At 40.0% G+C, this 13,461-nt stretch overlaps 1 protein-coding gene and 1 long non-coding RNA gene across 3 annotated transcripts in view; one reads left to right on the forward strand and one right to left on the reverse strand.

The window, feature by feature from the left end:
* Window positions 1-9,830, reverse strand: part of XRN2 (5'-3' exoribonuclease 2) — a gene marked incomplete at its 5' end in the record, with an annotated part of 90,473 nt that extends 80,643 nt beyond the window's left edge. For both annotated transcript variants that reach the window (XM_082750049.1, XM_082750048.1), the window contains one exon: window positions 9,345-9,830. In XM_082750049.1, coding sequence (XP_082606175.1) covers window positions 9,345-9,830 — 486 coding nt within the window. The remainder of the gene's footprint in view (window positions 1-9,344) is intronic.
* On the forward strand, window positions 9,059-9,918 carry LOC309857304. Its single transcript, XR_014307620.1, has 2 exons — window positions 9,059-9,127; window positions 9,361-9,918. It is a non-coding gene; the product is annotated as an uncharacterized lncRNA (long non-coding RNA).
* Window positions 9,919-13,461: the final 3,543 nt, after the last annotated feature.

Here is a 13,461-nt window from a genome sequence, read left to right on the forward strand (position 1 = left end):
CAAAAGTCCAAGCAAACAAAAAGTAATTTAGATTTCATCATCAAAAGTAAGAACTTTATGCTTCAAAGGACACTGTCAAGAAAGTGGAAAGACAACACAAAACAGGAAAAAAAAATTTGCAAGTCATATATCTTTTAAGGGGCTTGTATTCAGAATATGTACATTTTTAAAACTCTTCCAACTCAATCAAAGGATGACACAATTTGAAAAACAGGCAAAAAATATGAATAGACATTTCTCCAAGAAAGATCCACAAAGGGCCAATAAGCTCATGAAAAAAGATGCTCAGTATAATTTAGTCCTAAGGTAAATATAAATTAAAACTACAGTGAGATATCAACTTCATACCCATTAGGATGGCAAAAATAAAGTCAGATAACAGGTATTAGTGAAATGTGGACAAATTAAAACCCTGAAACACTGCTGGTGGGAATTAAAATGTTGCAGCCATTTTGGAAAACTACCAGCAGTCTGGTAGTTCTTCAAATAATCAAACACAGAGTTATCCTATATCAGAGTTTCCACTTCTAGGTATATACCCAGTAAATGAAAACATGTCCACACAGAAACCTGTATGTGAATGTAATACCATTACTTATACCAGTCAGAAGGTGGAAACAACCCAAAAGACCATTAACACACAAATGGAAAAACAAAATGTGGTATATCCACACCACACAGTGAAGCATTATTTAGCCATAAAAAAGAATGAAGTACTGATACATGCTATAACATGGATGTACTTTAAAAACATAATGTTAAGTGAAGGAAGCCAGCCAGGTAAAAAAACATAGACTACATGATTCCATTTACATGGAAGTCACAATAGAGACTCTACAGAGAGACAGAAAGTAAACTAGTGGTTACCTATGGATAGGAGTAGCAGGGGCAGGGGATAGTGGGTTGATAGCCACAGGGTATAGGTTTCTTTCTGAGGCGATGAAAATGTCCCGAAACTGACTGTGGCGATGGTTACCCACATCCATGAATATACAAGAAACCCTTTAATTATAAACTTCAAGTGGGTGAATTAAGCTACCTAAAAATGTAGTAGCCATCTCCCCCAAAAGTATTATACTGATCAAAACTGCATGCAGAGGGCGCCTGGGTGGCTCAGTGGGTTAAGCCGCTGCCTTCGGCTCAGGTCATGATCTCAGGGTCCTGGGATCGAGTCCCGCATCGGGCTCTCTGCTCAGCAGGGAGCCTGCTTCCCTTCCTCTCTCTCTGCCTGCCTCTCTGCCTGCTTGTGATCTCTCTCTGTCAAATAAATAAATAAAATTTAAAAAAAAAAAAAAACTGCATGCAGAATCAGGGACCAACAGCCATCCTGTTCATTATTGTCCCTCCTGCCCTTAAACTAGAACCAGTCATAAAAAAGTATTCAATCAAATGGAAGAGAAAAAAAAAAAAAAAAAAAAAGGAAGGGTAGAGTACTATCTTACACTACACAATATTACCAAAAGTTAGACACAAATATATCCCCAATTTTACTTGGACATAGAACTCTTGAAACTTAATTTAGCAGTGAGATTCTGAAATACCAAGTGTCTATACAAAGCAATGTTTGAAACAACTTAACTTGTATTAATTGATTTAATTCACACAACTACCTGTGTGGCATATATACCACTGATCTTCATTATTCATGAATTCCATATTTGCTAATTCACCTACTTACTAAAAATCTTTTGGTAACCCCTAAATCAGTATTTGCAGCACTCTTAGTCATTCACAAACATGAGCAGAGCAGTGAAAAATTTGAGTTCACCAACATGCACACTACTAGCTGAAGTCAAACAAGGCAACACCAACACTACCTTGTTTCAGCTCTCACAGAAATAACCAGAAAATAGAGACCGGAGGGAGCCGCAGAGTATAATGCAGAAATCACTAGTTCTTTAGAGTTTAGGAGAGTTTAAGGAATTTTTCTTTCTTTCTTTTCTTTTTTTTTTTTTTTTAAGGTTTTTATTTACTTAATGAGCCGGGGTTGGGGGGACGGGGAGGACAAGCAGGTGGAGCAGCAGGCAGAAGGAAAGGGAGAAGCAGGCTCCCCACTGAACAGAGAGAATCAGATATGGGGCTCAATCCTAGGACCCTGGGATCATGACCAGAGTTAAAGGCAGAAAGATGCTTAACTGACTGAACCACCCAGGTGCCCAAAGGCATTTTTCTTAAGAATGTAAAGCTAATAGAGCCCTATATAAGCCAAGGACACAAAGTGAAAAACTGATGGTTGAATGAATAAATAGTTAAACCAAAGGAAGAGATAAAATGAAATGAAAAAATATACTCAATCCAAAAGAATTGGAAAATGAAAACAAAAAATGGGTATGACAGAAAACAGCTGACAAATTTAAATCTAACCATACCAATACTCACGTGAAATGTAAAAATCCTTAATACCCTGCTTACAATGCAGAGACTAGGAAAACAGTTTGACAGTTCCTCAGAAAGGTAAACAGAATTACCACAAGATCCAGCAATTCCACTCATAGTTATATACCCTAAGCATTGACATGAATACAGATAATTATACACCAATGTTGATAGCACCATTATCCACAGTAGTCAAAAGGTAAAAATACGGGCGCCTGGGTGGCTCAGTGGATTAAGCCGCTGCCTTCGGCTCAGGTCATGATCTCAGGGTCCTGGGATCGAGTCCCGCATCTGGCTCTCTGCTCAGCAGGGGGCCTGCTTCCCTTCCTCTCTCTCTGCCTACTTGTGATCTCTCTCTGTCAAATAAATAAAATCTTTAAAAAAAAAAAAAAGGTAAAAATAACCCAAATGTCCAAACAAAATGTGATCTAAACATACAATGGGATATTATTAGCCTTAAAAAGGAATGAATTTCTGGTACATGCAAACATGCGTAAGTCTTGAAAACATTATGCTAAGTGAAAATCCAGACCCAAAATGACAAATATGATTCTACTTTCATTAGGTACCTAAAACAGACAAATTCACAAGGCAGAAAGTAGGGGCTGAGGAAGCACAGAGAATTATTGTTTAATGGGTAGAGTTCGTTTGGGATGATGATGAAATAAATAATGGTAATAGTTTCACAATATTGTGGATGTACTCAATGCTACTGCATTCTACACTTTAAAAAGCTTAAAATGGCAAAATTTATGTTATGTGTATTTGCCACAATAAAAAAGGGAAGAGATCATCAAACAGCATAAAAAAAAAAAAAAAAAAAAAAAAAAAAAAACCAGCGACACCTGGGTGGCTCAGTGGGTTAAAGCCTCTGCCTTCAGCTCAGGTCATGATCCCAGGGTCCTGGGATTGAGCCCCGTATTGGGGTTCTCTGCTCAGCAGGGAGCCTGCTTCCCTTCCTCTCTCTCTGCCTACTTGTGATCTCTGTCAAATAAATAAAATCTTTGAAAAAAAAAAACTGTATGTTGCCTATAAAAACAAACACTTTAAATATAAAGACAGAAAAAGAAATAGACCTATCAGAAGACCTGGCTATCTCAATACTGAGCAAAACAAATTTCACACCAAAGGGGCAGGGATGCCAGGGATAAAAAAAGGTAATTTTTAAAAAGTTTATTTATTTAATTGAAAGAAACCATGAATGGGGGAGGGGCAAAAGGAGAGGTAGGGAATAGCAAGCGGACTCCACGCTGAGTCACCCAGGAGAGCCAAAAAAGTTAATTTTGCAACAATAAAGAGCATATTTTTTATGACGACAAAATAATCCTACCCATTTATGCACAAGAAACAGATGTATCCAAATAATTATATGTAACAGATTTCCACACCCCAACAGTAATTGATAGTAGAAACAAAATCACTAAGTATTGTTCGAGTCTTCCATATCCTATAAACCAGCATGATAACATTTATAAAAACACTCCACCCAACAGAAGAACTTGTATCTCTTTTAAGGCAAAATGACATTTACCAACACACATATTCTAGGCCATAAATCAAATCAGGTAAACTTTAAAAAGATTCAAATAATGCAAAGTATGTTCAATGACAGTGAACAAAACTAGAAATCAAAAACCAAAAAATGCCTAAAACCACCAATACTTGAAAATTAAGTAACAGCTGTAAATAAACAATGGGCCAAAGAAGCAAAAAAGTCTATTAGAAAGTATTTGTTACTGAATAAAGATAAAAACATAACATGTCAATATTTGTGGGATGTAACTAACACAGTAGTAGCAGACACTCCAAACCTATGAGAAGAAACAATGTATCAAAGCAACAACCTCAACTGCCTCCTTTAGAAAGGAGGACAAAAAAAGCAGTTAAACCCAAAGTAAGCATAAGAAATAAATAATGAAAATAAGGATAAAACTCAATAAAAAGCAGAAGAAACAACAGGAAAAAAAGATTAATGAAATCAAAAGCTAGTTCTTTGAGATCACTCTAGCAATACAGATAATGAAACAAAAAAAAAATTAGTATAGGAATGAGAAAGATAACATCACTACCTTTTCCACTGAGAGCAAAAAGATAAGGAATCCTATGAACAACTTTATGTCAACAAATTTGACAACCTAGATGAAATGGACAGAATTGATGAAACATACAAACTCATTTAAAAAAAAAGATAATCTGAACAGCTTTATGTTCACTTAAAGAAACTGTATTTGTAGCTAAAAGAATCCTTCCCAAAAAACTTCAGGTTTAAATGGCTTTACTGGTGAATTCTACCAAATACATAAGGAAGAAATAATACCAACTCTGCAAAAACTTTTCTCAGAAAACTAGAGAGCATACATGGTAACTCAATCTGACATCAAGATTACTCTGATACTAAAAATGGACAAAGACCTAAGAATACCAGAACACAAATATTCTTTTTGAACATAAAGGTAAAAATTCTCAAGAAAACTTTGGTAAATTGAATCTAACGATTCATAAAAATAATACACCATGATCAGGATTTATCCAAGGAATGCAAAGTGGGTTTGACAATTAAAAAAAAATCAACGTGGGGCACCTGATTGGCTCAATCAGTTAAGCAGCTGACTCTTGATTTTGGTTCATGTTTCATATCTCACAGTTAGTTGTGAGATCAAGCTGCATTGGGCCTGAAGCCTGCTTAGGATTCTTTCTCTCCCTCTCCTTCTGCCCCTGCCCCCCTTCTCCCTCTCTTAAAAAAAAGGGGGAGGAACAAAAGATCTGAATAGACATCTCACTCAAGAAGATATATGGAAGGCAAATAAGCACCCAAAAAGATGCTCCACATCATTTATCATTAGGGAAATGTAAACTAAAACCAAGAGATAAAACTACATAAGAAGGACTAAGACTTAAAAAAAAAAAAAAGGACTAAAACTGAACAAACTAACCATACCAGGTGTTGGCAAAGAAACAGAACAACTAGAACTCTCATAAACTACTAGTGGCAATACAAAATTGTACAATCACTTGGGAAAACAGCCTGGCAATTTTTCCTTTTGAAATAATCACACATCTACCATACAATTCAATCATTTCACTCCTAGGTAATTTCTCTAAAGAAATGAAAGCATACATTCACACAAAGGTTTGAACACCACTGTTCATTAGCTGTTCATCGTTTTTTTTTTTTTTTTTATGATGGCCCAAAGCAATCCAAATGCTCCTCAATCAGATGAATGAATAAACAAAATGTGATATATGCACAACACAGAATATTATACAAAAATAAAAAGAAACAAACTTCTGATACACATAACATGAATGAACTTCAAAATAAGTATTCTGAATGAAAGTCACTGAGCCAGGTCAAAAAAAAAAAAAAAAAAAAGAGTGCCTACAATATAATTTCATTTATATTCAACTGTAAAAAATGAAAACTTATCTACAGATTCAGAAATACACCAGTGGTTGATTAAAGATGGTCAACAGAGAGGGACTTTAAGGAGATATAATAAAGAGGCAGATGGAATATTTTAGAGTGATGTTTATTATCTCGATTGTGGTGAGGGTTGCATGGATGCACACATATGTCAATATCTATTAAATTGTACATATGAAATATGTACAGTTTGCTGTAGGTCAATTATATCTCAATAAAGCTACAAAAGAGGAGGGGGGAAGGGGAGAACAGAAAGAAAGAAAAATAAATCAGTCAGAGGTCCAGTATCCAGTATCCAAAATCTGTAAAGAACTTATCAAACCCAACACCCAAAGAACAAAGAATCCAATCAAGAAATGGGCAGAAGACATAAACAGACATTTCTGCAGAGAAGACATCCAGATAGCCAACAGACACATGAAAAAGTGCTCCACATCACTCGACATCAGGGAAATACAAATCAAAACCACAGTGAGATACCTCACATCAGTCAGAATGGCAAAAATTAACCAGTCAGGAAATGACAAGTGTTGGCGAGGATTCAGAGAAAGGGGAACCCTCCTCCACTGTTGGAGGGAATGCAAGCTGGTGCAGCCACTCTGGAAAACAGTATGGGGGTTCCTCAAAAAGTCAAAGATAGAGCTACCCTATGACCCAGCAATCGTACTACTAGGTATTTACCCTAAAGATACAAATGTAGTGATTCAAAGGGGCACGTGTACCCCAAGGTTTATAGCAGCAATGTCCACAATAGCCAAACTATGGAAAGAGCCTAGATGTCCATCAACAGATGAATAGATAAAGAAGATGTGGTGTGTGTGTGTAGATATCTGTACACATGTGATTATGGTGAGTGCTATGAATTTTATAAGACGGATGAATCACAGACCTGTACCCCTGAAGCAAATAATACATTATAGGTTAAGAAAAAAAAAAGAAATCAGAGACCCAGTATCCAGAATTCAGAGGGCAGAGGAAAAAAGTCAGGGGAAAAAAAAAAAATCAAAGAACATTCTCTAGAACTGAAGAACACAAGTTTCCAGACTCAGAGAGTCAGCCAAGTTCTGATCCAAATGAATTTAAATTTTAAAAAACCCTATACCTAAGTACATAATCATGAAAGCTTATACTACCAAGGATACAAAGATCTTTAAAAAATTCAGAAATAAAAATAAATCAATTACAAAAGAGTGAAAGCAGAAGAACACATAAATTAAGAGCATGTTCTTCCTGGTTGACACTGGCTCTGACATTAACTGAGTGACCTTAAGTATATTACTTAACCCCTCCGTCCTTTAGTTTTCTCATCTGTAATAGTAATAATAATGAGTAATAATCATATGAGTATGAAGATTTAATAAATTAATCTGTAAAGTGCCAGAACAACACTCAATACATGTTAAAATACTTAAGCAAGATCTCAGCAGTTATACTCATAAATGTAGCTGAAAAAAAAAAATGAATTAAATGCTAAATCCCAGCTAGATACCATTTTTTAAGTATTCAGAGTGAACTCGTTATGCAAACCAAACACCGTGAGGTCAAAATATTTAAAATTACTCCTTTTAATAGTTCAGGTACGCACAGTGTTACAAAACCAGGAGAAACCAGGAAGGAGAGTTGACGAGTGGGTTTAGATGCTCGGATTTTGTCAACTGAGAGGTGAGAAACAGGTGATCAAACCCATAAAGAGCACCCAAGGACCAGCTGAGAGCCCAGATTGCGCGACCCAGGGGAAGCTGCGGTGAAGGCACAGCCTGGGGACCCACACAAAAAGCTGTCTCCAAGAAGAAAGAGGACTTGATAGAATATATCTGAGACCAGAGGGAGATTGAATAGGGAATGATGTAAAGAGGAAAAGAGAAAAGCAACACCAAGGAAAAGACAAAATAGCACATAACCTGAGTCGGCACAGTGACAATACTATTTTTTTCAGCTTTTATTGTTTTTCAAAGTATGTATGTATGTATGTATTTATGAATGAATGAATGAATGAATGAATGAATGACAGATACAGAAGGAGGGGCACAGGGACAAGCAGACTCCAGGCTGAGGAGCAAGATCATGACCTGAGTAGAAATCAAATACCTAACTGACTTAGCAACTCAGGCACCCCTAACTTTTTTAGCTTTTGAAATAAATCAGTATTGCCAACGCCCTGACAATTTAATTTTGGATGCCAACAAGGGAAAAGTATAACTGACACGCTGCAGAAGGGCAGCCAGAGTAGAAAAGCTAATACCTAACCTTTGACAGTGAAAAGTCAAGGGATACTTTATATAGGAAATACAATTTTTCAAAAAGGCATAGTAAAATTATCAAGCTTACTATTAGAAGAAATGAAGACAGTGATGTACTATTATTTGGAGGGGGGAAGGAGATTGCAAGAGGGACTAAACCGTCTTCTATCATAGCTGCAATTCCACAGCTAGATCCAAAACCAGTAAATTAGGTATAAGCATGATACTCAGAAATAGAACCAAAAGAGTTAGAACTGGTTATCACTAGAAAGTAAAAATGGAATGAGATGTACATTATGTTTGAGAAAAGTCTTAAAAAAACAAAGGAAACAAGCATTAAGTTACAGTTTCCCTTTCAGGAAAAAAAAAAAGAATACTGGGAATACCATCAAAACAAGGTTTTCGATTCCCCCTTTGGATAGCTAATAAGCAAAAATTAAGATCTCACGGTTCCAGGAGTAAACAAAAGTAAGTTTTCACAGTGACAGCTGGGTACTTCCTTCAAAAACGAAAGGGTGGAAGGCATGATGTGCCCCCCTGAACCTTCCCAACCCAAAAATTATAATTAAGAGTATAAAATCGAACTCGGACTGGTAACACGGAAACAATAACTACAAAACTGAAGAATGGACAAAAGTCAATGTACTAACAAACTAACAACAAAAAGTGTACTGTTCGAGTGCATCGAGAAATTCCGAAAATTTTAAGAAGTAAGCTGTCCGACAGGAGAGCACCTAGACAAGGGGCACTTATCAGACTTCTATCTTGTCCTACCTTGTCCATGGCTGCTTTCGCCGTGGAATCTAACAAATCTAGCAACAAATGGCCTCTGGCACTACGAAGCCTTTCAGGCACGGACAGTAAACAAGAGAAAAGCTCGCCGCCAGTTATTACTTTACAAGGTTGTTAAAGGCCAGGATCAGCATCTACGCAGCCCTAACCAGCTAATTCTGTGGAACCGCCGGGAGCGGCTCAATAGACTTTAAGACTCTTCGGAAAACCAAACACACGGGGCCGGAAAGAAACAAAGCCGTGGGCGGGGCCTCCCGGTCCCGGAAAAAGCGGGCAAGGGAGGAACAGCCCTCAAGCGAGTTCGTACCCCTTTCGGCTCTTGCCCCGCCCTGCCCGCTTTCCCCGGCCCTGATTCCGGGTGCCGGTGCCCAACAGCGTGTCGGGCCGCCCTGTCCGCGGGGCCGACAGGGTGGCGCGGGACCCAGCACCGTGCCCCGGGGGCAGGTGGCGGGCGCCGAGGGCCGCGGCCTAAACGCGTCTGAGCCCCTGGCGGCCGTCAGGCGCCTCCTCACCTTCTCTTCCACGCAGTTGACAATGATGGACGGGTACTTGCGGCTGAGCCAGCGAAAGAAAGCCGGGACTCCCATTGCGGCTGCCCAGCTGGAATAAGCGGCCCGGCCGGCGGACGAACGTAACCAGAGAGACAAGCAAGAGCGGCGGCCGCGGGCACTGGCACTTCCTCCCACGTGCGCGCCGGCGACAGGAAATGGCGTCACGACCGCGCCGCTAGGGACGTTGACCGGCCGGGGGGCGGGGCAGGGTTCTTTTGCAGGCGGAGTGGTGAGGGCTGGGGGAGCCCCCATCCTGGGTTGCTCTTTGTTGCTGGGGCCAGGCGTAGTTTCCGCGCTCCTGCGCGTCTGAGTTGTGTGGGCCCCCGGGCTGTGCCTTCGCTGCAGCTTCCCCTGGGTCGCGCAATCCGGGCGCTCAGCAGGTCCTCGGGTGCTCTTTATGGGTTTGATCGCCTGTTTCTCACCTCTCAGTTGACAAAATCCGAGCATCTAAACCCACTCGTCAACTCTCCTTCCTGGTTTCTCCTGGTTTTGTAACACTGTGCGTACCTGAACTATTAAAAGGAGTAATTTTAAATATTTTGACCTCACGGTGTTTGGTTTGCATAACGAGTTCACTCTGAATACTTAAAAAATGGTATCTAGCTGGGATTTAGCATTTAATTCATTTTTTTTTCAGCTACATTTATGAGTATAACTGCTGAGATCTAGCAGGTTTTTTGAGCCTTTACGATGTGTGAAAGCATTGGCTGCGGGATTATCTCATTTAATCATTACTTGAGCCTTAAGGTACCATTATCATCTTTATGGGGCGGATGAGAAAGTCAAGTTGGGGATTTAGTCACTTGTTTATTCACACAGCTTGTGTTTCAGTCCAACTAAAGATCATTTAATCCTCTAACTTTGCACTGAAAGGATACTTTTATCCTTTGTTTTATGGTGGCATCAAATACATTTTTGCAGAATATAAAAAGAGAGTTCTGGAAGAGGAGGTATTTATGTCCATTTGTTCAAGCTTGGAACTCTCTCTCTCCCTGGAATCCCCTCCTGGCTTGACAAATCACACTCAATCCTAAAGGCTCACCTCAAGAGGCCTCTCGGAAAGTATTTCTCATTGCTACCTGGCATGTAATATTTATTGCCCCCCCTCCCCATGATCTGATGCCGTTTTGCTTAAAGTGTTGCAGAAATTAGCGAAAATGTTATCCAATATTTTACTTAAGGATTGCTGAAATTATTAATATGTGTGGTGAAATCCCTCATTTCTCCTGGAAACAGCCCTTCCTCCTCACCTATTTGGTTTCCTTGGGAGGTGCTGTGTTCTTATATGAACACACACACATCATATGGGGGGAAGGACAGCTGGGTAAGTCAGAACAGTGAGAGTCCTTGCCCAGAATTTTTGAGCTTTGAACCCTTATGAAGCGAAGGCACCCCTCCCAGATGGTTGAAAGCTGAAAGATAAGAATGGGATTTGTTGCCCATCTGCGAGGAGAGAAGCAGATTTTAGTTCCTGGTTCCAGTGGTTTTTGAGTACAGCTAAATTCCTCTTCCTACAGTTTGGTTGCTAAACCTGTCCCTTAGTTCCATGAACCAATAAATTCTCCTTTTGCTAAGCTGGTTTGGACTAAGTTCCTATCCCTTGCAAAGGAAACAATACAAACAAACCAGTAACAACATTTGAGGAGTACACAACTAATTCACTGGGTGGTGCTAAATTTGCTTTGCCTGAAAGATGTACAAAAATTGAAATTTGGGGCAGAAAAGATGAGGGTAAAAAAGGTAGAGAGGAGAGGGAACCTGAAAGGTGGGAGGAGCATATGAGCTGTGTTCTGAAATGTGTGCTTGAGTTGGTTTCTCCTAACATCACTGAACAAAGTTGGGGAAGAAAAAGATGAGTTCAGGGATTCAATTTCTCAACTCAAGCATCACATAAATGACCTAATAGTGTCTATATATGCCCTGAAAGAGACTTTTATCACCTACAGGAGGGCTGAAATTGCTGAGAGCCAAACTCAGAACCTCATTGTTTGAGTGACTGATCTACAACACACATTGAATTCCAAGCCTCACAGGGTGTCTCCTATTAAGGTAAAGGCACTGACTGGGAAAGAATGAGATCCTAGAAAGTGGGATGGGGACATGTGAGAAAACCGATGGAGTTGGGAGCTTTTTTTTTTTTTTTTAAAGATTTTATTTATTTATCAGAGAGAGAGAGAGCACACACAAGTAGGCAGAGGAAGAGAAAGAAGCAGGCTCCCTGTGAGGAAGGAGCCTGAGGTGAGACTCGATCACCTGGACTCTGGGATCATGAACCTGAGCTGAAAGCAGCAGCCTAACCAACTGAGCCACCCAGGTGTCTTGGAGTTGGGAGCTTTAAGACCGTTAACTCTGATTTGTCTTCGCCTGTAGAAATAGTCTCTCTATTCCCACCTGAGAGGATTTACTCTGCATTACCTGCAGAAACTGTAATGGCTTTCCCTCAAGCAGATGCCCTGAAAGACAATACTGATTCTCTTCAGGACCCACTCTCACCACTCCTCTTTGCTTCTAGGCAATGTCTTAGTCTGTTTGGGTCACCATAACAAAATGCCATAGACCGGGTGGTTTATAAACACCAGAAATTGGTTTCTCACAGCTCTGGAGGTTGGGAAGTCCAAGATCAAGGAACTAGCGGGGTCGAGTGTCTGGTGAGAACCTGCTTCCTCATGGACAGTCCTCTCCTCACTGTAATGTCACGTTACAGAAGAAGAGGCAAGGATCTCCTTAAGGTCTCTTTTATAAGGGCACTAATCCCATTCATGAGTAGCTACCTCCCAAACGCCCCATCTCCTAATTCCATCATCTTAGGGGTTAGGATTTCAACATATGAATTTGTGGGGAGCACAAGCATTCATTCTAGCTATAGCAACCAATAATTAAACACAAGTCCCAGCAGGCCACTAAAAGTGAGGTGCAAAGTGTGACTCATGAGGTACACTACCTTCCAGAAGAACTGCTTGAGTTTTCTAATTTATCCAGACAGAAATCCAGAGAGTATGTGTGGGAAGGGATATTAACTGTATGAAATAAGGTAGAAGAAAGTTGGATCAGGCCACATTTAGTGAGATGGGCACACTGAGCAGGGATTCTGTATTGAATGTTGCATCTCGGGGGGTTAAAAAGGACTCTGACAGTTTGGTTGGTTGGCTAAAACATGGATAAAAAGATGGCCCACTGTGAGAGAGTTAGAAATGCTAGACCTGCCTTGGTGTAATGTAAAAGAAGAGAAAACTAAGGCCTGGTTCATAGATGGTTCTGCCTCATATGCAAGCTCACTTCATATCAATGAAGTGCAGCAGTGGCCTATGCTCATAAAATTCACTGGGCTTTCTGTGTTCTCTACCATCCTGAGGCAGCTGGCTTGATAGAACAGTGGAATGACTTTCTGAAACTCTTTTAGAGTATCAGGTGGCAATCAGTACCTTACAGGACTGAGACAAGGTTCTCCAGGAGCCTGTATATGCCTTAAAACAGCATTCAGTATATGATGCTAGTTCTCCCATAGCCAAGACTTGGTAGTCCAGGAATGGAGGGGTGGAAATAGGAGTGGAATCCTCACTATTACCCACAGTGACCCACTAGCAAAAATTTTGCCTGCTGTTTTTGTGACCTTTTACCCTGCTGACCTATAGGTCTTAGTTTCAAAGCAAGGAATGCTTCCATCAGGATACACGGTAATGATTCCATTGAACCATAAGTTAAGACTGCTACCAGGTCATTTTAAACTGAGGCAAAGAAGGGACTTACTGTGATGGACCATGACTACCAGGGTAAATGGGGCTGCTACTCCATGGTGAGGGTAAAAAACAGTGTGCCCAGAATATAGGAGACCTCTTGAGCATTTCTTAGTATCACCATGCCTTGTGAATTAAAGTCAATGGAAAACCACAACCCAATTCAGGCAGGACTGCTAAAGGCTGAGACTCTTCAGACGTGAAGGTTTTAGTTACTCCACCAAGTAAAGAACCAAGTAAAGAACAAAGTAAAGAACGAAGACCAACTGAGGTATTTGACGAAGGCAAAGGAAATACAGAGCAGATAGTGGAAGAAGGTAGTTCTGACTACCAACTACCCAGAA

This window comes from Mustela nivalis, assembly GCF_964662115.1.
Source record: "Mustela nivalis genome assembly, contig: HAP1_SCAFFOLD_609, whole genome shotgun sequence".
In the NCBI taxonomy this organism is placed as follows: Eukaryota; Metazoa; Chordata; class Mammalia; order Carnivora; family Mustelidae; genus Mustela; species Mustela nivalis.